The sequence below is a fragment of the Danio aesculapii genome, chromosome 11 (genome assembly GCF_903798145.1).
Source record: "Danio aesculapii chromosome 11, fDanAes4.1, whole genome shotgun sequence".
Classification (NCBI taxonomy): domain Eukaryota; kingdom Metazoa; phylum Chordata; class Actinopteri; order Cypriniformes; family Danionidae; genus Danio; species Danio aesculapii.
In genome coordinates this window covers 2563950-2587736 of record NC_079445.1, presented here as the reverse complement: position 1 = coordinate 2587736, position 23787 = coordinate 2563950, and the positions used below count along the sequence as shown (strand labels likewise).

General features: G+C 36.6%; 1 protein-coding gene across 1 annotated transcript in view; it reads left to right on the top strand.

Moving 5' to 3' along the window:
* The window catches only part of LOC130237058 (serine/threonine-protein phosphatase 6 regulatory ankyrin repeat subunit C-like), a 42093-nt gene that overhangs the window by 5587 nt on the left and 12719 nt on the right, over positions 1–23787 (top strand). The window contains exons 6-20 of the mRNA XM_056467857.1: positions 1048–1135; positions 1745–1887; positions 3959–4171; positions 7189–7267; positions 8099–8213; positions 9100–9182; positions 12299–12362; positions 12466–12534; positions 13231–13371; positions 15565–15627; positions 15718–15829; positions 16401–16472; positions 17412–17613; positions 18777–18864; positions 21095–21212. Coding sequence (XP_056323832.1) covers positions 1048–1135; positions 1745–1887; positions 3959–4171; positions 7189–7267; positions 8099–8213; positions 9100–9182; positions 12299–12362; positions 12466–12534; positions 13231–13371; positions 15565–15627; positions 15718–15829; positions 16401–16472; positions 17412–17613; positions 18777–18864; positions 21095–21212 — 1650 coding nt within the window. The remainder of the gene's footprint in view (positions 1–1047; positions 1136–1744; positions 1888–3958; positions 4172–7188; positions 7268–8098; positions 8214–9099; positions 9183–12298; positions 12363–12465; positions 12535–13230; positions 13372–15564; positions 15628–15717; positions 15830–16400; positions 16473–17411; positions 17614–18776; positions 18865–21094; positions 21213–23787) is intronic.

The window sequence follows — 23787 nt, the reverse complement described above, 5'->3', positions numbered from 1 at the left end:
AGCGCCCTCTGCTGTTAAAACTAGCCTAGAGCGCCGTCTTCTGTAAAACTAGCCTAGAGCGCTGTCTGCTGTTAAAAACTAGCCTAGAGCGCAGTCTGCTATTAAACACTAGCATAGAGCGCCATCTGCTGTTAAAACTAGCCTAGAACGCCGTCTGCTGTTAAACACTAGCCTAGAGTGCTGTCTGCTGTTAAAACTAGCCTAGAGCGCTGTCTGCTGTTAAACACTAGCCTAGAGCGCCATCTGCTGTTAAAGACTAGCCTAGAGCACCGTCTGCTGTTAAAACCAGCCTAGAGCGCCCTCTGCTGTAAAACTAGCATAGAGCGCCATCTGCTGTTAAAACTAGCCTAGAGCGCCGTCTGCTGTTAAAAACTAGCCTAGAGCACCGTCTGCTATTAAACACTAGCCTAGAGCGCCGTCTGCTGTTAAAACTAGCCTAGAGCGCCGTCTACTGTTAAAGACTGGCCTAGAGCGCCGTCTGCTGTTAAACACTAGCCTAGAGCACCGTTTGCTGTTAGTCTAGAGCACTGTCTGCTGTTGAACACTAGCTTAGAGCACTGTTCGCTTTTGAACACTAGCCTGTTAAATCTAGCCTAGAGTGCCATCTGTCATTTAAAAGCTAGCCTAGAGCACTGTCTGCTGTTAAACACTAGCCTAGAGTGTCGTCAGTTTTTAAAAACTTGCCTAGAGCGCCATCTGCTGGTAAAAACAAGCCTAAAGCACTGTCTGCTTTTGAACATTAGCCTAGAGTGCCGTCTGCTTTTGAACATTAGCCTAGAGCGCTGTCTGCACTATTGAGGAATTATATTATATTATATTATATTATATTATATTATATTATATTATATTATATTATATTATATTATATTATATTATATTATATTATATTATATTATATTATATTATATTGCCCATTGAGGAATTATATGAAACTTTAGTGGCCTGTTCACCAGAGTTGTGGTGATAAATCAGACATTGTTGATCTCAGGAATTAAAATGTGATATCACATAGCACTTCTCTTTATAACTAATCGATAACGTCCTCAGACAGTGGCTCTGCTGCTGAATAAAGGGGCCAAAGTGAGTGCCAGAGACATAAAGGACCGGCAACCGCTCCATCTGGCCGCTTTTCTAGGTATGCAATCGTCTGTCTTTGATTTCTGTAGCATACATGGGACGTAATATACAGTTGAAGTCACAATTATTCGCCCTCCTCTGATTTTTCTTTTTTAAATATTTCCCAAATGACGTTGAACAGATTCAGGAATTTTTCACAGTATTTCCTATAATATTTTTTCTTCTGGAGAAAGTCTCATTTGTTTTATTTCGGCTAGAATAAAAGCAGTTTTAATTTTATTAAAGCCATTTTAAGGTCAATATTATTAGCCCCCTTAAGCTATATTTGTTGGATTGTCTACAGAACAAACCACTGTTATACAATGACTTGCCTAATTACCCTAACTTTACTCTAATTAACCTAGTTAAGCCTTTAAATGTCACTTTAAGCTGAATACTAGTGTCTTGAAGAATATCTAGTCTAATATTATGTGCTGTCATCATGCCAAAGATAAAAGAAATCAGATATTTAGTTATTAAAACTATCATGCGTAGAAATGTGTTGAAAAAAAATCTCTCTGTTATACAGAAAAAATCTACATGAGGGGCTAATAATTCAGGAGGGCAAATAATTCAGACTTCAACTGTAGACTTGTGCTCAAAGTATCCGATGTGACTGTGTGATCAGGGAACATGGAGGTCGTGAGGCTGTTGTTGGCGTTCAGAGCTGATGTGTCCTGCAGGGATAAACAGGGCTTCAGTCCTTTACATGCGGCGGCTCTCGGAGAACACACCGAAGTGCTCAAATACCTGCTGAAACACGGAGCACAGGTCAGCAATCTGAAAACACCAGCGATCATTTATGTGTGTGTCGTATTAATAAATTGTTTTCTTAAGAAATGTTTTTGTTGGAGTCAAAATTATTAGCCCCCCCTGTATATTTATTCCCCTAATTTCTGTTTAACGGAAAGAAGATTTCTTCAACACATTTCTAATCATAATAGTTTTAATAACTCATTTCTAATCACTGATTTCTTTTATCTTTGCCATGATGACAGTAAATAATATATGACTAGATATTCTTTAAGATACTAGTATTCAGCTGAAAGTGACATTTAAAGGCTTAACTAGGCTCATTGAGATAATTAGGCAAGTCATTGTATAACGATGGTTTGTTCTGTAGACAATGGGAAAACTAATATAGCTAAAGGGGGCTAATAATTTTGAGCTTGAAATGAGTTTAAAAAATTAAGAACTGCTTTTAATCTACCCAAAATAAAACAAACAAGACTTTCTCCAGAAGAAAAAATATTATAGGAAATACTGTGGAAAATTCCTTGTTAAACCTCATTTGGGAAATATTTGAAGACGAAAATTTTGACTTCAACTGTATATGGAACAACATTAATGACAAAAGTATTTGAAATAAAAAGCTTGTTGAATAGAACTGACTCAGACAAATTATGCACTGAATTAACACATGAATTATCAGGGTTTGTTTTTTAGGTCCTGAGATTTTCTGTATTTCATATACTTTTGTCATTAATTTTGTTCCATATATCAAATATCATTTTTAATAATTGCTTGACTATGATGGCAGCAATATTGGGAATCACCACTCAAGACTATAATCTAAGAAAATCCCAGTCTGACGCTAATGCTTTTTCCTCTTGTATCATACCCAGGAGACTTATTCAGTTTGAATGGAGATGCTCCTCACCTCCAACTTTTAAACACTGGATTAAAGAGTTTATGTATAAAATACAATTAGAAAAACTGCTTTAATTAGAATTACAATTAGAAATAGATGTTTTATGAAAAGGTGATATAAGAGATTATTTTAAAACTTGGCAACTTTTTATAACTTTTGTGGAGAACTGTGCTGTGGAGGAATATAGCTAAATGTAATGTATTATTATTATTATTATTTTAAGTCTGAGTGTTATTTGGGGTTTGTTTGTTTGTTGGGTTTCTCTTAGTGTTGTTTTTCTGCCTAAAAAAAAACGAAATGAAAAGATCAAAACATTTTTTTAATCTAAATGTATTTAATGTATTTAAATATTTCCTATGTAATCTTATAAATATTTCTTACATAATCTTATTTAATATATTTGTATAAATAAAAAATCTTAAAGGGATAGTTTACCCAAAATTTAAATTCACTCACTATTTACTCTCCTTTAAATAGTTCTGAACCTTAATGAGTTTCTATTTTCTGTTGAACACCAAAGAAGATATTTTAAAAAATGTTAGAAAACTGGTAACCATTGACTTCCATAGTATTTATTTTCCTACTATGGAGTATGGTAAACATATAGTAGGATAATAAATACTATGGAAGTTCTTTGCTCACCTATTCATTCATTTTCCTTTGATTTAGTCCTTTTATTCATCAGAAGGTCGCCACAGCGGAATGAACCGCCAACTTATACAGGATGAGTTTTACACAGCGGATACCCTTCCAGCTGCAACCCAGTACTGGAAAACCCATACACTCATTCACACTCATACACTACAGGCAATTTAGTATATCAATTCACCTATAGCACATGTGTTTGGACTGTGGGGGAAACCGGAGAATCAGGATAAAAACCCACACCAACAAGGGGAGAACATGCAAACTCCACACAGAGATGCCGACTGACACAGCCCTTGCTGTGAGGTGACAGTGCTAACCACTGAGCCACCGTGCTGTCCCTGTTCTTTGCTCAAATGTTTGCAATATTTTTCAGATGCTCTTCTTTTGTGTTCAACAGAAGAAAAAACTCTTGGTTTAAAAACGTGAAGATGAAATGATGAGTTTTTCTTTTCTTTTTTTTTTGGTGAACTATCCCTTTAAGACTCTAATTGAATTGGGATGCAACACAGAGTCTAAAGTAAAGATTTCAACTCTTGTTTCCAGATTGATGAGGTGGATGGTTCTGGTAACAGCGCTCTCCACATGGTGTGCAGTGCTGGTCTGGAGTCAGTAGTGTGTGATTTGGTGAACTGCGGTGCGGATGTGAGCCGTCCGAACCTGCGCGGCTCCACACCTCTGCATATGTGTGCTGAATCTCCCGATGGAGCCCTGTGTCTGGAGCTGCTGGTCAATAACAGAGCACATGTTAACATTCCGGTCAGACACGCATGAACGCTGAAGCAGCTTTAACAAACACTTGCTCACACTTTATTTATTTTTTTTATTTATTATTATTTTTTTTTTGGCGTGTTTTCAACTTCTGTTTAGTGTTTTTTTTTTTTTAAAGATTTATTTATTAGATTTTTTTGACAGTTAACAAAGTAAAAAGAGACAATAACAGTACAAACAGAAAAAAATATATATATATAACAGTACAACATTGATTAAAAAAATAATAATAATAAACCACTATAACCCTCATATTGTGCGACACACAGTATATGACATGCATAAACACTATATGATGTGCATAAATCAATTTTCAAATTGAGCATATAAACAGGTCTGTACCAGACGTTGAGGTTGACAGCATGGTGTATTGAGTAAAATAAACAGTAATAATAAAATAAAATAAAATAAACAAATAGAAAAAATAAAAAAGAAATTTTGAAATAAACAAAAAAACAAGAAAAAAAAAAAAAGCGAGAGAAAAGGGAAAGTGTATTAAACTAAATAGGCTGGAGGGTAGCACATTCTTAAAACTTGTGGTTCTATGTCAAGAAAAAGTTGTATGTTTGTGCTATATCAGCAGCACTAATACTCAACTGGAAGCACAGATCAAAACAAAAATGCAAGAATGGCAACCCTTCACTCCACAGTAATTGCCTCAAGTCTCAGAGATTTGACATGTTCCAAAAAAGGCAACCAAATATTAGAAAATTTGACCACTGAACCTCGAAGACTGTTTAATTTTTTCTAATTTAACAAAAAATAAGGCATCTTTAATCCACTGAGTATGGGATGGGGGTTGAGAAGACTTCCACTGCAACAAAATGCACCGCCTAGCTAATAATGACAGAAAAGCTATTAATTCAGAAAAATAAAATGGTAACTCACAGTCAGGGGGAAGAACTCCGAACAGGCCAATTAACGGAGAAGGATCAATATTAATAGATGTAATTGCTGAAAATGCTCACACTTTATTTTAAAGTATAATTCCTGCTATTAAATAACCATGAACTATAGCTATGCCTCCATGTAAAGATGTGCAAAACTGGAATAGCACATAAAACATTTGCAAATAAAGCAGCGTTTCCATCCAATAATTCAAAGGGAATAAAATCCTCAATTCCTGATTAACTGGTGCCAAATTTCAGACAGAAAAAATTCAGTTTTGTGCAGTAGGAGAAGCAACCGTAGGCCTTCTTCTTACGAGCTGCACCTTAGAACAGTGTTTCCCAACCCTGTTCCTGAAGGCACACCAACAGTACACATTTTCAACCTCTCCCTAATCAAACACACCTGAATCAACTCATCATAACATCAGAAGAGACTCCAACACCTGAAGTTAATTAGTCAGAAAAGGGAGACATCCAAAATATGTACTGTTGGTGTGCCTCCAGGAACAGGGTTGGGAAACACTGCCTTAGCAGATGAAATGAACACAATGCGGTGGTTTTTGAATGGCGAGGCGCTCTTTGGGAGCGCAGACAGATGCTCATTAGATTAGATTAGATTAGATTCAATTTATTGTCATCACACATGTACAAGTACAAGGCAACGAAATGCAGGTTCTGGAAGTTCTGGAAGGAATAATAATATAATAATAATAATACTGAACCACTGTGATGACAGGCTTTGGCTGAGGGATTGTAGAATGAGCAATACAGCATTTTAGATGTTGAATTTATTCATTCATTCATTCATTTTCTTTTCGGCTTAGTCCCTTTATTAATCTGGGGTCACCACAGTGGAATGAACCGCCAACTTATCCAGCACGTTTTACGCAGCGGATGCCCTTCCAGCCGCAACCCATCTCTGGGAAACATCCACACACACTCATTCACACAATCACACTCATACACTGCGGACAATTTAGCCTTCCCAATTCACCTGTACCACATGTCTTTGGACTGTGGGGGAAACCGGAGCACCCAGAGGAAACCCACGCAAACGCAGGAAGAACATGCAAACTCCACACAGAAACGCCAACTGACCCAGCTGAGGCTCGAACCAGCGACCTTCTTGCTGTGAGGCGACAGCACCACCTACTGCGCCACTACATCGCCCACAATTTATTCAGTAAATGTGATTCATCGTAGCACCTCAGTTTTGTGCATTCATTTTAGTAAGGTGCATCTTTAAAATGGATGTGCATCTTGCCATTTTTTGAATGCGATAAAAATAGGTGTTTGGAAACCTATCTCAAGACTTTTGCCTCAATATTTCACAATCTGCTGCTTATTAATAATTAGTAAGGTAGTAGTTGGGTTTAGGTATTTGGTAGGATTTTGAGATGTACAATAAGGTCATGCTGAACATGTAAGTACTAATAAACAGCCAATATCTTAATAATAAGCAGGTAATAATAGTAACAATTGGTACTTAAGGGCAGTGCTTAATTTGATCTTGCCGGATCCTGTTCCGATGTCAGATATTCGCGTTTTGCATTCCGGTATTCATTTTAATGGATCCAGCAATTACTTGTGCATGGTGAATACTAATGAGCTTCTGTGTGTAAATGTCTGTGTGTGTGTGCGTGTGTGTACGTGTTTTTGTGACATATCAGGACACAAATCTGTATAATGACATAGGTATGACACAGGTATTACAAAAAGGAGGTGAAATATGAGGACATTGGTGACATCCTCATTTCTATTATAAATCCCACAGGATGAGGTTAATGAGAGAGTAAAGCTGCACACTGTCTCCTGTGATGGTTGGGTTTAGGGATAGGGTGGGGTGAGGGCAATACAATATATGGTTTGGACAGTATAAAATGAATGGAAACCTATGTAATGTACCCCCTTTTCACAAAAACAAACGTGTTTCTGAAGACTGTTTTTTATCAAGTGTGATTATAAAAAATGTAATTAATTAATGTTTACCATTAGAAGCTGGTTATGTTCACACAAACCTTATAAAAGTGCATATAAGGCCCCCGTTAAATTAAAGTGTTACCAAAAACTTGATTATCTTTAATTTCTCTGAACTTTCTTTTATTTTGATTTCAGAATAAAGAAGGGAAGAGTCCTTTGCACATGGCCGCCATTCATGGACACTTGACCCGTTCCCAAATACTCATTCAGAACGGTAAAGTACAAACTTAATGAAATTAATAGCTGTAAGATGCCATTAAAGGGGTTTATTTACAGTTCAAGACAAAACTGTGAGATTTTAACTCAAGTATTTTCCAAGTGATGATTAACAGATCGTGGACATTTTTTACATTATTTTCTTTTATATTTTTCTTCTGGAGAAGGTCTTATTTCTTTTATTTTGGTTTGAGTAAAACAATATTAAATATATATATATATATATATATATATATATATATATATATATATATATATATATATATATATATATATATATACATATATATATATATATATACATATATATATATATATATACATATATATATATATATATATATATATATGTATATATATATATATATATATATGTATATATATATATATATGTATATATATATACATATATGTATATATATATATATATATATATGTATATATATATATATATATATATATATATATATATATATATATATATATATATATATATATATATATATATATATATATCTAAACTGATAAGGTCTAATGTTGATCCTGCCCTCACGCTGGTAAACACCTATATATATATATATATATATACTCTACAGTTTAACAGGCTTGGTTTTCTTTATTTTTCTTTTTTCTTTTCGTTTTCAAATATTTTCTTCTTCTTCTTCTTCTTCTTCTTCTTATTATTATTATTATTATTATTTCAGCTCAACTAAATTATTTAAACTCCCTGTATTCATGTATTTTGTTTATGACATGTATTTCCTTTTTATGTTCACTGTGGTATGCTGATTGTCTACACTTTTTGTGTGTGTTCTCTTGTGTTTTGTAGGCGCAGAGGTGGAGTGTGTGGATAATTATGGAAACACTGCTCTTCACACTGCTGCTAAACATGGACATGAGCTGCTCATCAGTGAACTGCTGAATAACGGTGCGGATGTGGCCAGGTCTGTTCATACATAACAATTAAAAACCACACAAACTTAAACATGTCCATTTATATTGATAAAAATAACATTTTTTGGTCGTAAAATAGAATTATTCTGTGAAATATATTTGTATAACAACAAAAAAATTACTCTGCTTCTAGAATTGATTTATACACAAAAGTTTCTTATTTATGTACAGTATTTAAGGGGAGTAAACTATAAGTAAGTTTAATTAAATTACCTACAAATGAACAGTAATCCTTTCCCAGTACTGGGTTGCAGCTGGAAGGGCATTCGCTACATAAAACACATGCTGGATAAGTTGGCGGTTCATTCCGCTGTGGCGATCCCTAATTAATAAAGGGACTAAGCCGAAAAGAAAATGAATGAATGAGTGAACAGCAGTCCCTTACTTTACCTTTTCACAGCTTAACTAATATATTTACAGCAACTAGTTGCTTTGTAACCCATTACTAGGCCCACACGGAATCTGTGCACGCAGAACTCAGCAGATGTTTAGCCCATCATTAATTCTGTTTATTTACTTGAGTAAATGTGTGTAAATCTATATTTATTCAGTTTTTTTAATTAATTACAGTAATAATATTGATTAATGTGAAAATGTTCATCTGATTTATGTACAACGCAGTTTGTAAAGTAATAGTTTCAGTCTCTTATTAGAGATATTATACGAGAGACTTGCTTTGTTTACCAAATTAAGTGAATCTAATTGGATTTCCATTGTAAACATTAAATAAAAGTTTAAAAAATATTATTTTTTATTTAACATATTAAGGTTTTAGTTATGATACTACCAAAATAATTCTGCAGAAATAGCAAAGGCCCTACTCATTACACCACACTGATTGTAATTTTCTGTGACACAAACGTGTTTTCTGTACAGGCGAGGCATTAATGGCATGACTCCATTGCACTTGGCGGTGTTTTACGGCATTTCAGACTGTTGTCGGAAGCTACTTTCCTCAGGTAAAATCACACATATACACTGCCTGGGAATCACCATCTCCTTTTCTGGGAAATAAATCAGATGTACAGTATTGTGCAGAAGTCTTAAGGCTGTCTCATTTTCGCTTATATTTGAAATAATGCAGTCAGATTTTTTTTTGTTTTCTCAAGGAGTTTAAAAGAGTCACAGAGATCTAATCTAATTATAAATAGTAGAAATGTTTGGAAATGTACAGAAAACTGACATTTTCTATTGACACTCTTCAGTTAAAAAATAACTTCGCTGCTTATTCAAACGACTCATTTAAAAAAAGTACAAACAACACAATTCTTAAGCGGCACCTATGATGAAAATCATCTTTTGTAAGCTGTTTGGACAGAACTGTGTGTAGATATAGTGTGTCCACAGTCATATTGGGGTGATATAAACACAACAGGTCTCTTTTTTAAAATTTCCTGACGGATAAGACTCAAATCCCTCCCATTTTGAGGCCCACCACAACGTGACGTAGGAGTGCGGTTTCCCCGCCCACCGAATTGATTGACAGCCGCGTATTAACATGTCTCCGTAGTAACGCGTATAATCATAACAAGACAGGACGTGCGCAAAGCAACTGGGATTAAAAGCTCTGTTGAGCGCTCTGTGATCATCAATCATCTTCAAATATGTTCGAGAGTGAGTTTCACAAGTTTAACACATTTTTAAAACAGTGTATGTTTGTAATAAAGACAGTAAAATTGCTGTAATTCTTCACCACAGCTGCATGTCAGTACAATTATAAAAGAAGATCCCAGTTTGTGGTCGTTAAATCAGGTTTATTTTGTATATTAACATAACAGATGTCCTTACAGCAGTGGATATTAACCTGTATCCTGTCACATTTGCTGTGCAAAAACAATGCAAAGCTAAATGTGTGTGTGTGTGTGTGTGTGTGTGTGTGTGTGTTCGCTGAGTGTGTGCGTGAACTTTGTAACGACATTATGTGTGACTCATCATTGCAGAAAGCCTTGAAGTAACTCCACATAACAAATACATCAAATAATCATTGGGAAAGTTCTTACTGTAGTATTTCTCTCAAACGTTACGTGAGATCTGCTTCCTTCATGTCTGTCAGTTTATCTGAGGCAGGTGAGGCAGAGATTGAGGCACACTCTGACAGGCACGTGGGAACGGTGGGCGGGGAGAGCTAACATTAAAGGCACAGGCGCCAAAAACAGCTCCAGTGTGTTCAAAGCAGAAAATGCCAACCTTTTAAAAGCTATAATAAATAATCTGATGGGTGTTTTGAGCTGAAACTTTACAGACACATGCTGGAGACACAAAGGACTATTAAATCATAACAATGGGGTAAAATAGATGCCCTTATAGGTATTATTTTCCTCTTAAATTTGTAAAAATTATTAATCGATTTGTGTTGGAACAACATGAATTAATTGTGTGGAACCCAGCATTTTTTACAGTGTACATCTGAGGATTTAAGAAATAAATGACTGATTAAATGACTGAATAAATGATTAAAACTGTAAAAAAATATCTGTAAATTAGCAGTTTTCCACCTTTTGTGATTCATGTTTTTATTTTTCCTCATTTATTTCTGCATTTGAATTGCATTATGGGAGCTTAATCTTTCTTCCAAAAACTTTTAACCTTGGAAAAGCTGGAAAAAGTGACGTTTATGAACATTTGTAGTAGTTTGCAGTGCTATATTGCCTGGGTTGGTGCTGTACATTATGCTACAAACACCTTGTAATAAGCTGCAGCACATTTTCAGTTATTTTACAGACTTATTTCTCTATATATCATTTCTTATACATTATTGTTACGTTTTTAAAGATGTTTTTAAAGATGTTAGTGGGATGCTGTAACATTTAAGTAAGACAGGTGTAATGTATGCGACAGATCAAGGATGAGGCAAGAATCAATTCTCTATTTAAGCTTTTTACTCAATAGATGAAAATTATTGAACAGGAATTGGAGAGGAAAAAGAAAAAACAAACATTTATAATTATCTTTAAACACAAAAACGACGAGTGTAAGCCAAATCAAAGAAATTAACAAAACAAAACGATCCTTAAAACTAAAGTCTAAGCTAGGCGTCAAAAATAAATACAAATAAACACCGAAATCTTCAGTGTATACGACACCCGAACTAAACTCATTAAAGCTACAAAACTCAATACACAACTGACAAAACACTCAAGCTAATCTAACAAAACATCAATCTAAACTAAAACAAACCGAATAAAACGGTCAAAGTTTAGAACCACACAACAACCATCACATTATGTTACTTAAAGCCAACAAAGTTCAACAAGCAAACTCGAATTACCACAGTAAACTGAGATAATAAATCACTAAACAGCCGAAGCATAGCACAATCAATTTGCATGGAGCACAAATGGTACGCCGAGGCAGAGCGCACACCACACATTGGTCTGTCGGGGCTTTAAATCCTTGCGGCTCGTCCGGGGATTGGTGAAACCGACTTCGTCATAATAATGATGGACAGAATGGTCAACCAATAAGAAACCTAAAGACTAAACAAGCAGAGAGGAGGGTGAGAAAAAAAAATAGACAAAGAAAACATCAAACATAACAATTAAATTATTAATTTAAGCTACTAAAATGTCAATAAAAGTCACTTTGTTAAACTGTAGAGTTGAATTATCAACATCAAAAGTCGATAGAGCAGAGATCAACATCCCATAATGCAATTCACAACCGTAAATAAACAGAAAACACTTGTGAAACACAAAATACGCAAACTGGTAAATAACAGATATGTTTAACAGCGTACAAGTGGCCTAAAACCAAAGCTGCTAACTATGAAGTCTCCCATATTTCACACCCACCTCCCAACACCCACCCATTTTGTTATTTCTCCCGGGAAACCCTCATAATTTTCCAATCTAGTTACCAAGAATCGCCTTTTTGTCCATGTTTGTCAAGTTGCCAGATCTTGTATGAAGCTCATCACCTCACACAACTGACGAAATATTCAAATCTCGAAGCATGTTTTACCTCAATCTGGCAACATACATTATTCTGAAGACTAAATGTTGGCAGGTATGACTAAACATATGCACAGTGCTGTACATCTGTGTATCTTTAGCTAAGAAACCGTGTCTGTCAGCAGGGTTTGATATAAATACTCTGGACGGCCTGAGCAGGACGTGTTTACATATCGCTGCTTCAGGAAGGTAAGATAAATGCCTAAATGTGTGTTTACGAGACTGTGAGTGTATTTTAATTAATGTTGTAGTTTTATATAGATATACATCCTTTGTTTTTGTCGATTGACAGAAACGTCGAATGTCTGAAGCTGCTGTTGGACAGTGGTGCCGATTTGAGTATAAAGGACAACATAGGAAGGTAAAGTGATTCATATTCAATAATAATCAAATCATTATATTGATTTATATACAAAGTTGTGTATATAATGGAGCCTGTAAATGTGATATTTCTTGTGAAAATGCTTTTGTATTTAATTTATAAATATAAATGATGTTTAACAGATTCAGGAATTTTTCACAGTATTTACCTATTATATTTTTTTCTTCTGGAGAAAGTCTTGTTGGTTTTATTTCGGCTAGAATAAAATCAGTTTTAATTGAACGAACAAACAAACAAACAAACAAACAAACAAACAAACAAACAAACAAACATTTAAGGTCAATATTATTAGCCCCTTTAAGCAATATTTGTTTTGGATTGTCTACAGAACAAACCACTGTTAAGCAATGACTTGCCTAATTACCCTAATTAACCTAGTTAAGCCTTTAAATGTCACTTTAAGCTGTATACTAGTATCTTGAAAAATATCTCGTCAAATATTATGTGCTGTCATCATGGCAAAGATAAAAGAAATCAGTGATATTTTATGTATATGTATTTGTGTGTGTGTGTGTGTGTGTGTGTGTGTGTGTGTGTAATACAAATTGTATGAAAAATCACGTTTAATGTTTTCATGAATATATATTAATTATGAATATAAAACATGTATAAATTAGCTCATATTATCTTATTGCCCTATAAGCGGTGTACAGTGTTGATCTGGTTTTTCCACAGGTCTGCTTTGCACTATAGCTCAGTGAATGGCTCGTACCTGTGTACGGTGGCTCTGGTGAACGCTGGAGCTGATGTTAATGAGCTGGATGTCAATGGATGTAGTTCACTGCACTATGCAGCGGCCGCACAAACCTCTCACAGGTACAGTAAACAACTAACCGACCATCAAAGTTCAGCATTCACAATATTCTTTGCACTAACATTTCTCTACTTTTCGTTGCTACTGTGAATAAAAGTATTAATTTTGACAATGTTAGTATAATGATAATATCAGTATAATGATAATACTATGCAGCACGGTGGCGCAGTGGGTAGCACAATCGCCTCACAGCAAGAAGGTCGCTGGTTCGAGCCCTGGCTGAGTCAGTTGGCATTTCTGTGTGGAGTTTGCATGTTCTTCCCGTGTTGGCGTGGGTTTCCTCCGGGTTTCCTCCAGGTTTCCCTCACAGTCCAAACACATGCGGTACAGGTGAATTGAATACTAAATTGACCGTAGTTTATGTGAGTCTGTGCAGGAGTGTATGGGTGTTTCCCAGTGAGGGGTTGCGGCTGGAAGGGCATCCGCTGAGTAAAAAATGTGCTGGATAAGTTGGCGGTTCATTCCGCTGTGGTGACCCCTGATTAATAAAGGGACTAAGCCGAAAAGAAAATGAATGAATGAATGATAATACAGTATCCAAGATTTTGAATGGTATAGTGTTTAATCAGTATGTATGGATCTTTCAGTTCGTCAAAGAACCATCACATTGATCAACTGTTAATAAATATTGATAGTAACAATCATAATAATAAAAAGAATAAACATTCTTTAACAGCAAGTCCGAATATTAGATGATTTCTGGACTAATGATGCTAAAAATAAGCTTTGAATAAATTCAAAGGAATAAATTATATTTTGAAATATATTAAAATTAAAGCCAGTTATTTTAAATCGTAAATAAATTTCAGTTTTTTTCTATTTTTGCTTTTTGTTTTCGCACAAGAGGCGACTTTAGAAAACATACAAAATCTTAATTTTCCAAAGCTTTTGGTCGCTACTAAAATGATTTTTGTCTTGTTTCTAGTCTAAATATGTAAAAGTTCTTAAATCAAGAAACATTTTCTAGACGATCAAAAATATTTTGTTTTAAGAAATAATATGCCAAAATTAAGTTATTTCCTTAAAAAAGCCAAATAATCTGCCAATGGGGTAAGTGAAATAATCTAATGTCAAAAGGAAAAACAAGATTATGTAGCTTAACCCATTGGCTGATTATTTAGCTTGTTTTAAGGAAAAACTCACTTAATTTTGACTTATTATTTCTTAAAACAAGACAATATTTTGTGTTTGTCCAGAAAATTCTTTATGATTTAAGACATTTTAGATATTTGGACTAGAAACAAGACAAAAAACTGAAGTAAGCGTTTTGTTGCAGTGTAGTGTACCTACTTCACTGATGTTAAATATGACAATTAGTATGTTTACATCATAAGTATTTTACGTTTTGTCAGTTTAGTGGCTAATTCGTATGAATTCGTACGTGTTCAGACGTATGAAATTGTACGATTTTAAAAAGGAGGCGTGGCACCTAACCCCAACTGTCTTTGGGGGATGAGCAAATCATACTAAATTCGTACGAATTAGATCTAGACCAAATCAAAAAGTTACGAATTGCCATGAGATTGTGTTGGTTTACATCCTTACCTTAATCCGTAAGGTCCTAATCGAACTAAACAGAAATTAAGACATGTGGAGTATGCCGATTTTAGTGGCATTATTGAATTGCAGTACAGACATGGAAACACCGCAATCAAACTATTACCGTCATGTAGGATTTTCACCGCATTTTGCGACAGGATAGTCTATACACATGTGGCTGTTTGACACTATTCTCTGCACCTACCGAGTCATTGAAGGACAAAGTGGATCACGAATACGGAGGTTCTTTCCCAAACGGCGTGCGGTATCAAACTCCATTAAAACTACACACTTCCAGCAGTTTATACTCCCGTCCAATATCTTGTTTGTCAGGGGGGCATGAATGAAATGTTCCTGAATGAAAGTGAAACTGCCAAACTGCAGTTAAAGTACACAAATTAAAAATGAAACACCTGAAATTACATTAAACTTCGGAGGAAACGTGGATAACGCGGTGGCGCAATGACGTTACTCGATCTGTGTGCTATATCCTGTAAAACGGCATCGTGAAAGGAACATTCAATAAGCAACTCATGTGAACATGTGAATCATATTATTGTCTTATTCAGATTAAGGCAAATAATTCCATTACTGATGTCCATGTAAACATACTCATTAATAATATGATTTATTTAGTATATTTCTGCCTTTAATAGAGTTGAGCAGGCCAGTCCTGACAGACCGTCTCTCAGCGGTGATAATGATGAGGAGGCTCTCTGGTAAATCATCCTTTGGGGGTTAAATTGAATTCAGTAACTATAAGAAAGCTCAGTACTGCCTGATAACTTATGTGTTGTGTTTATTTACAGGTGTTTAGAGTTTCTTTTGCAAAGCGGTGCTGATCCAACACTGCGAGACAATGAAGGATTCAGTCCAGTCCATTACGCTGCTGCCCGAGGGGACAAACACAACCTCAAACTGGTATGAAAAAACAGATCTGTAAGCCTATTTAGATCTAATGAAGTGTTAAATGTGAAGTCTAAACAAATGAATGGTACACTGTAAAGCCCAACAGTCAACTCTATCAAATGAAATGAGTGTAGCTAACTCAGAATTTACTGAAAGTTAATTCTACTCATTTGAAAAGAGTTTTGAACTCAGTGTTGAAGGTAATACGTTAATTAAATACCTCATTACTTCAACTTAGATGGAGTAAGTTCACAGTACTCATATAGATTAGTTTTTAACTCGAATGGTTTGCTGCAGTTGGTTTACTCAGATGGTTTGAGTTGCCTTAACTTATTAGGTTTTCCAGTACTCGTTTGGTTTAAGTACTCTTCATTTATTGGGTTTTATTGAGCTCATATTGCTTCGTTTACTCAAATGGATTAAGTTTACAGTACTCATAGGACTCATAGTTTATGAACTTATATGGTTTGTTGCAATCGGATTCCTCAAATGATTTAAGTTACCTTAATTTTTGGGGTTTTGCAGTATGTTTACGCATTAAAGATGTACAGAAAGATTTGACTTAATGGCTGTTTTCTGTTAGCTCATAGAAATGTCTTTCAAATGTGTGGAAGATCTGGAGAATTGTGTTCCTGTGAGTCCTTTACACTTAGCGGTGAGTATTCAGCCTGTCTGCCTGTCATGACTTCATTTCGACACAACAAAAGTTATGATCTTGAGTGATCATACGATGCAGTTATATCTCTTGAAATGAGTTGTGTCTAAGCTGTTTGGTGGGGATTCCAGGTTAAATAATCGACCTACTGTAAAAAGTCCTGTATATCAGTCATGTTGATTTAAAGACAAAATTATTAGCCCTCCTTTGAAATTGTAATTATTGTTCATAGATTCATCAAGTGTTGTTTAATGAAAACATTTTTTAACAATAGTTTTAATGACTAATTTCTTTTGTCTTGGCCATGATGACAGTACAGTATATTAAACTAGTTATTTTGCAAGATACTAATTGCTTAAAGTGCAATTTAAAGGCTTGTTTAGGTTAAATAGGACAAGTCGTTGGACAACAGTGGTTTGTTCTGCAGCCAAGGGGGGTTGAAAATATATTAAACAAAATCGATTAATGTAACCATTTAGAAGAAAACGGCATGTTTTACTATAGATTTTAGAACAAGGGCGCCGCCATCTTAGAATGTCGCTGTTTCTGATGTCACAGGATTGGTTCCGTTCCCTCAGATGAACAGATACAGTGGAAGTAAAGGACTGAACACGGAGACTGTAAAGCCTAATTTAACCCAATGCTCGAAGTTGTGGACGTGTAGCTGGTGCAAATACAAGCTATAGTAAAGCTATAGTAAAACATGCTGTTTTCTTCTAAACGGTTACATTAATCGAGTTTGTTTGATATATTTTCATTAAAGTGGAATCTAATGTACAAAATAATGTAAACTTGACTGAGTGCTTCATTTCCCCTTTAATGGAAATGCACCTACTTCACATTTGGGATTTTTGCCAACTTTAAATATTTGCTTTACATTAGGATGTAAACCCAGCTAGTGATGTGTTTTTCTCACCCCTGCTCTGTTGTTTCCGTCAGGCGTATAACGGTCACAGTGAAGCTCTTCAGCTGCTGTGTGAAACGTTGGTCAATGTGGACATGCAGGACTCCAGGGGCCGAACGGCTCTGTTTTTGGCGGCTCTGAGGGGCCACGGCTCCTGTGTGGAGCTGCTGCTGCTTCAAGGAGCTTTGTTTTCCATCAGGGAGACCGTCCACCACTGGACACCCCTACATGCTTCAGGTGCGTGCAGATATTAAAGGAACACTTCAGGTTTATTTTGGAAATAGGCTAATTTTACAGCTCCCCTAGAGTTAAACATTTCATTATTTATTTTTTTTAATCCATTCAGCCGATGTCCGGGTCTGGTGAGAGCAATTTTAGCTTAGCTTAGATCATTGAATCAGATCATTGAACCGCAAAGTGCTCCCGCCAGACCTGGAGAACGGCTGAATGGATTAAAAAATAATAAAACGTGGAGTAAAAATGGGGGAAGTTGTAAAATGAGAAAAAAGTGATTTTATTCCATATGTTAATTAGCATAAGTTTTGCCAATTAACATAAGTGCACAATCCCATAAAGATGGCAATAAATGATCCACTAAAAATGGATCAAATTACAGTAAATCACAAGCAGGCAGTGACGATGAGTTACGTGTGCGTAATCTACTAACAACACAAAATGGGATTGGACGTCCATTTTTAGGGAATATACAAGTAATGGAACATAAACCTGTGGTAAACATGGTAAATCACATTGCATAATTCATTTTAATACACTCCCATAAATGCTGTTTCATAAGTGAAACGTCTGAAAATGCATATGCAATAAGGTCAAGTGAAAAAAATCTAATTGTAATGTTTCACTGTGCCCTGTGTCTCTTTAGTAAACTCTCACAGTAGTTTTGGCCAAAAATACACATTGAGGTTTCTAAAAAAATAATTCAAGAGTTCCCACTTAGATATGCTTGGTGTTTAAAGCAGGTTTGGCATGCTGGCAACCCTGAGCTCGGAGCCCAGTCAATAAGCATATCAGGAGATCCGAGATCAGGTAGGTCTCGAGAGCTCCCCCTTTAAAAAGGGAGGAAAAGGAGGAGATGGGGTGGAAGGGGGGATTCTTCCAAACGAAGATAGAGCAGTAGGGAGAAAATGATCCATTTATAGTAAACTAGGATCACTCTGATTGGATTATTACTGATTACAGATGAGCGGCCAGTCGTGCTCAATCATATCACGTGCTCCTCTCGAAATTAGTTTATGAAACTTCATTTAAACATGTCTATAATTTTTTGTGGAGATGAACAACGTCGGCTGATTGGTGGAGATTTGGCATTGTGCAGTTATTTTTGAGAAAATATAAAGCATTGTCTGTTTGTTAATTAGTTGAATCCGTTATTATCCTCATAGCTGCCAATGGCCACACTGACTGTCTGCTCATGCTGTTGAAAAGTGCTGAAAAAAACAACATCATTGACCTGGTGGACAAGCATGGACAGTAAGTGCCACTTTCATTCATAACTTTAATCTAGTGTGATTTAATGTGGTCATACGATGCAGTCACATCTCTTACAATTAATTCTGTCAAAGCTGTTTGGTGGGGAGTCCAGGTTAAATATTCTACCTACTGTGAATAGTCCTGTATATCAGTCGGGTAGAGTTAAAGACACAATTATTAGATCTGCTGTTAAATTTGAATTATTTTTCAGATATTACTCAAGTGCTGCTTAACAGAGAGAAGATTTTCAACACATTTTTGTGTTAGTGACTTTTTTTTTTGATCATTTAAAGTCAAGTTGATGACACTTTGTGAATAAAAAGTCAAATTAACACTATTAAAAGACTTCAAGTCACAATTTCTGAGTATTTGTACAAGCCGACATTCGAACACAGGACATTTGCAGCACAGTTATGCTGCATCCCAGTTCGCATACTTATACTACGCCCTAAAAGTATGTACTTTTTTTGAGAAGGAAAAACACTTTTGAGTGTGTAACAGAAGAGTATGCAAGCTTTGGGACATACTGCCTCCTTGTTAACAGATCGTTGTGTTGCTTAGTTATGAGTCCTGCCAATCATCAACATTTCTGTCATATTTAATTTCCTACCCTATTGGAGAAGCAGCAGCAGCAGGTTAATCTCCCATTCACGAGTCTTTCATACAGAGAAATCTCGTCAGGTCTTTGGATAAATCTGCATTCAGATGTTAATGTCCAAACACGTCTTTATATAAGTTCAGTATTGCTGACACAGATGAAATATAACACAGAAAATGCCATTTAAATATTTAATGGGCTAGATATTAATTAACAGTCAAATTAACATCTTTACCAAAGCCTCTCTATTCTCGCGGGTCCGCCATGTTTGTAGTTTATTTACACTTTTCACCCGAGTTTGTAGTTCTAATCAAATTCACGTCCAACGTGCAATGTATCGTGGGCAATATCAGCAGTTACAGTATGGACGTTTCTACACTTCAGAAATAGTAAACCATCTGGGAAACTTTGGCATACTCTTTTCAAAATACTAGGGTTTGGCACATACTAATTCTATTTTCGAATGCTGTTTAGGATGGATAGTATGCGAATTGGGACACAGCGTTACTCTATGCCAGGGGTCACCAACCCTGTTCCTGGAGAGCTACCTTCCTGTATAATTCAGCTCCAACCCTGATCAAACACACCTGAACCAATTAATTATGACCTGAAGCAGCACTTGATAATTAAGTGTGTTGGGTCAGGGTTGCAACTGAAATCTGCAGGAAGGTAGCTCTCCAGGAACAGGGTTGGTGAACCCTACTCTTTGGAAATGCACGGTCCACTAGGCCAGTGTTTCCCAACTCTGTTCCTGGAGGCACACCAACAGCACATATTTTGGATGTCTCCCTTATCTGACCCATTAACTTCAGGTTTTGGAGTCTCTTCTAATGTTCTGATGAGTTGATTCAGGTGTGTTTGATTAGGGAGAGGTTGAAAATGTGTACTGTTGGTGTGCCTTTAGGAACAGAGTTGGGAAACACTGCACTAGGCTACATTAGATGCTGGTTTTGTTTCCAACCGTGTTAATCAAACACCGATTCTCCAGGTATGGGAATGCTTCTGAAATGGCCGATGCTTTGAATCGCTTTAGTCACATGACCTGGGTGTTTCGAAACATTTTGGAGCAGTGTTTTGAAAACATCTGCAGTTCGGGATCTCGACACCATGTCAATACATCAGTTACTTAAAGCAGGGTTAATCCACCTTCAGCGACTAACAGCGCCCCCCGCTGCTGGAATCAGCTTCCAGAAATGATCAGATGTGCTCCAACATTAGGCACATTCAAATCAAGACTGAACACACATCTGTTTAGCTTTGCCTTTACTGAACGAGCACTGTGCTACGTCCCACCGATCGCACTATTATGTATTTCTTTTGTTTTTAATTCTTTTATAACCCGTTTTAATGCATTTTAATCTGTTTTAATCATTTTTAATTCTTTTAATCATTATTTCTTTTATTCTCGTTTATGTAAAGCACTTTGAATTACCATTGTGTATGAAATGTGCTATAGAAATAAACTTGCCTTGCCTTTGTTTCTTTTGTGTTTACGTTTGTTTTGTTCGACCCTTGTTGTCACCACCCCACTCATTACACTTTCCCAATCCTTCTCTTTCCCTCTGTGTTTCCTGTTTTTTGCACGGGTTTGATGTACTGCTGTTTGTAAGCTCAGTCTGGTGGTGTGTGTAGGACTCCGCTGATGTTGGCCGCTCTGGGCCGTCACACTGACTGTGTGCACATGCTGCTGGAGAGAGGAAGCAAACCAGACTCTGCAGACAGAAGAAGCCGCACTGCCTTACACCGCGCTGTGAGTTTACATAAGTCGTGAGTTTATTATATAACCAGTCCCTCCAGGATTTAGCCATTCTGTGATCTGAGATTTTAAAGGGGACCCGTTATGCCCCTTTTTACAAGATACAAAATAAGTCTCTGAAGTCCCAGGAGTGTGTGTGAAGTTTCAGCTCACAAGCAACTCTCTGAAACGGACACTTGTAGGCTTTGATCCAAATTGTGGCGTTTTGGTGACTGTCGCTTTAAATGCAAATGAGATTGTGCTCTTTTCAAAAGAGGGCGGAGCTATAAATGCCTGTGTGTCAGCATAGCGGCAGATTCACAAACAAGACTAACGTTATCTGTGTGAAAAACTGAAAATGTGAAAAGAAGAAGGCAGTGGACGGCTGCTTCTCACTTAGGGCTGCTTATGTTAATGAGGGTCACTAGTGGGCGGGGCTTTCCCTGTTTGATGACACGTACAACAACGGGAGAATGTCGATCAAAGTGTTTCTGCAGACTGTTTTTATCAAGTGTGTATTACTTTTTACCATTAGAGGTTGGTTATATTCACACACTGTTGCCACACAACTATGTTCAAACCCCTAATTTAAATTCCCCAAAAATTAAAATGGTTAATAAGTACTCACCCTCATGTTGGCTCAATCGCCTGAGACCTTCGTTCATCTTCTGAACACAAATAAGCATCTTTTTCGGTGAAATCTGAGAGCTCCCTCATCCGCCATAGACAGCATGGTTCCTGATTCGTCCAAATAAATAACAAAAAAAACTCCCAAACCTAAGAAACTACTTATAATCTAATGAGAATTAGTTGCAATGTAACTTATATTCAACAAACGGACCATCAAAATAAACACTTTTGTGTACTCATAATTTAAAATAATTACTTTCAAGAGTTCACACTTAGCTGATAATCAATAAAGCGTATTTGGCATGCTGTCCCGGGAGAGAGCCCTGAGCTCGTAATATCCTCGAGCCCGGGGCTCCCTCCCGTTAGAAGGGCGAGAGAGGAGTTCAAGCTCAGGTAGGTCTCGAGAACTCCCCTGCTTGTCGCCGCGTGAGAAGTGTAAACTTGTGCTGTTTTCGGTGATAATTTGGTTTAGTCGATTGGCTATTGTTTATGTTTTTGGATGGTGGGAGGAAACCAGGGGACCCGGGGGAAACCCACACGAACACGGGGAGAACATGTAAACTCCGCACAGAAACACCAACCAGCCCGATAGGAGGTTGGACCAGCGGTGTTCTTGCTGTGAGGCAACAGTGCTAGCCACTGGGCCACCGTGTCACCCTATCGGAAAAGGGGGAGGAAGTAGGGGTGGAAGGAGGGGAAAGCTTCAAGATGAAGATAACTGGAGTGAAAAACTCAGGTTATTTATAATGCCTCCGTAATCATCTAATGGGTCACATTACGGAGCTAATAAGGAGCCAGCCGTGTTAATCATAAGCACGTGATCTTATCAGAATAAAGAAGCCCACCGCTTGAGAGGAGTCCAGAGAACACAGACCTGTTCCGACCACAGTTGTTCCCAAGGGTTTGATTATTGCGGTCGGTGGATTTTCAATTATTTGCAATGTTTTCTTACAGGAACATGCATTAAATAAGTTACTGGCGAGTTGTTTTGCATGAAGTTGCTGAGACTTTTATTTCAGTTTGTTGATGTTCTTCCAACTGAAACAGAATATTGAGTAGGGGGCGGGGCTTTCTATTTGCACACCATTCTCTTGTAGTTAACCGGGAGTTTCCAAACTCGATCCTGGAGGGCCGGTGTACTGCATAGTTTAGCTCCAACTTCCCCAGTCACACTTGCCTGGAAGTTTCAAGTATGCCTAAAAAGAGCTTGATTAGCTGGTTCAGATGTGTTAATAGAGGTTGGAACTAAAATAAGCAGGACACCGGCCCTCCAGGACCATGTTTGGAAACCCCTGTAGTAAACTAACGGTTAGAGGGGCGTGGCTAAGAATATTGTTGCTGAAGCGTCAAACTGACATCATCAGAAAAGCAGCCAATCCAAAAGCAGATGACGCTCAGGCTTTGATTAAAGATTACCAAAAACAAAATGTCAGTGGATTAATTTGCATGGATTAATTGCTCCCCTTAATAATAACAATATGCACTAGCAAAATAAACATTGTAAATTTGGATCTCACTCAGATTTTAAGCACTTTTTATGTGATTAAGTGCAAAATGCGCATACAAATAGGTGGATGGAAACATAGCGAGTGTTTCCTTTATGTAAATGATCAGGCCTAATGTTCCCTGAAGTCTTAAAAGAAATGAAATGTTTATAAGATTGTTCTCTGTTTACATTTTGACTGTAAAACAATAGAAATGTCACATACAGTATATATTAAAGCCGTTTGAGAGAAACCCACCTGCAACATCTATCATTTTAGGTTACAAAAATCTGAAAAATATCCTGCAAAATCCTGGAAGGACTGATGTGTGCATGTGTTGTGTTTGTGCCCATCATGGCATCAAGGGCATCATATATTTGGTGTTCATAAAACCCTGCAATTGATCATTGCAACAAACTAATCCTGCAAGATATCAGAGCCATTTTAACAGCCCTTCTATGTTTCACATTTGGCAT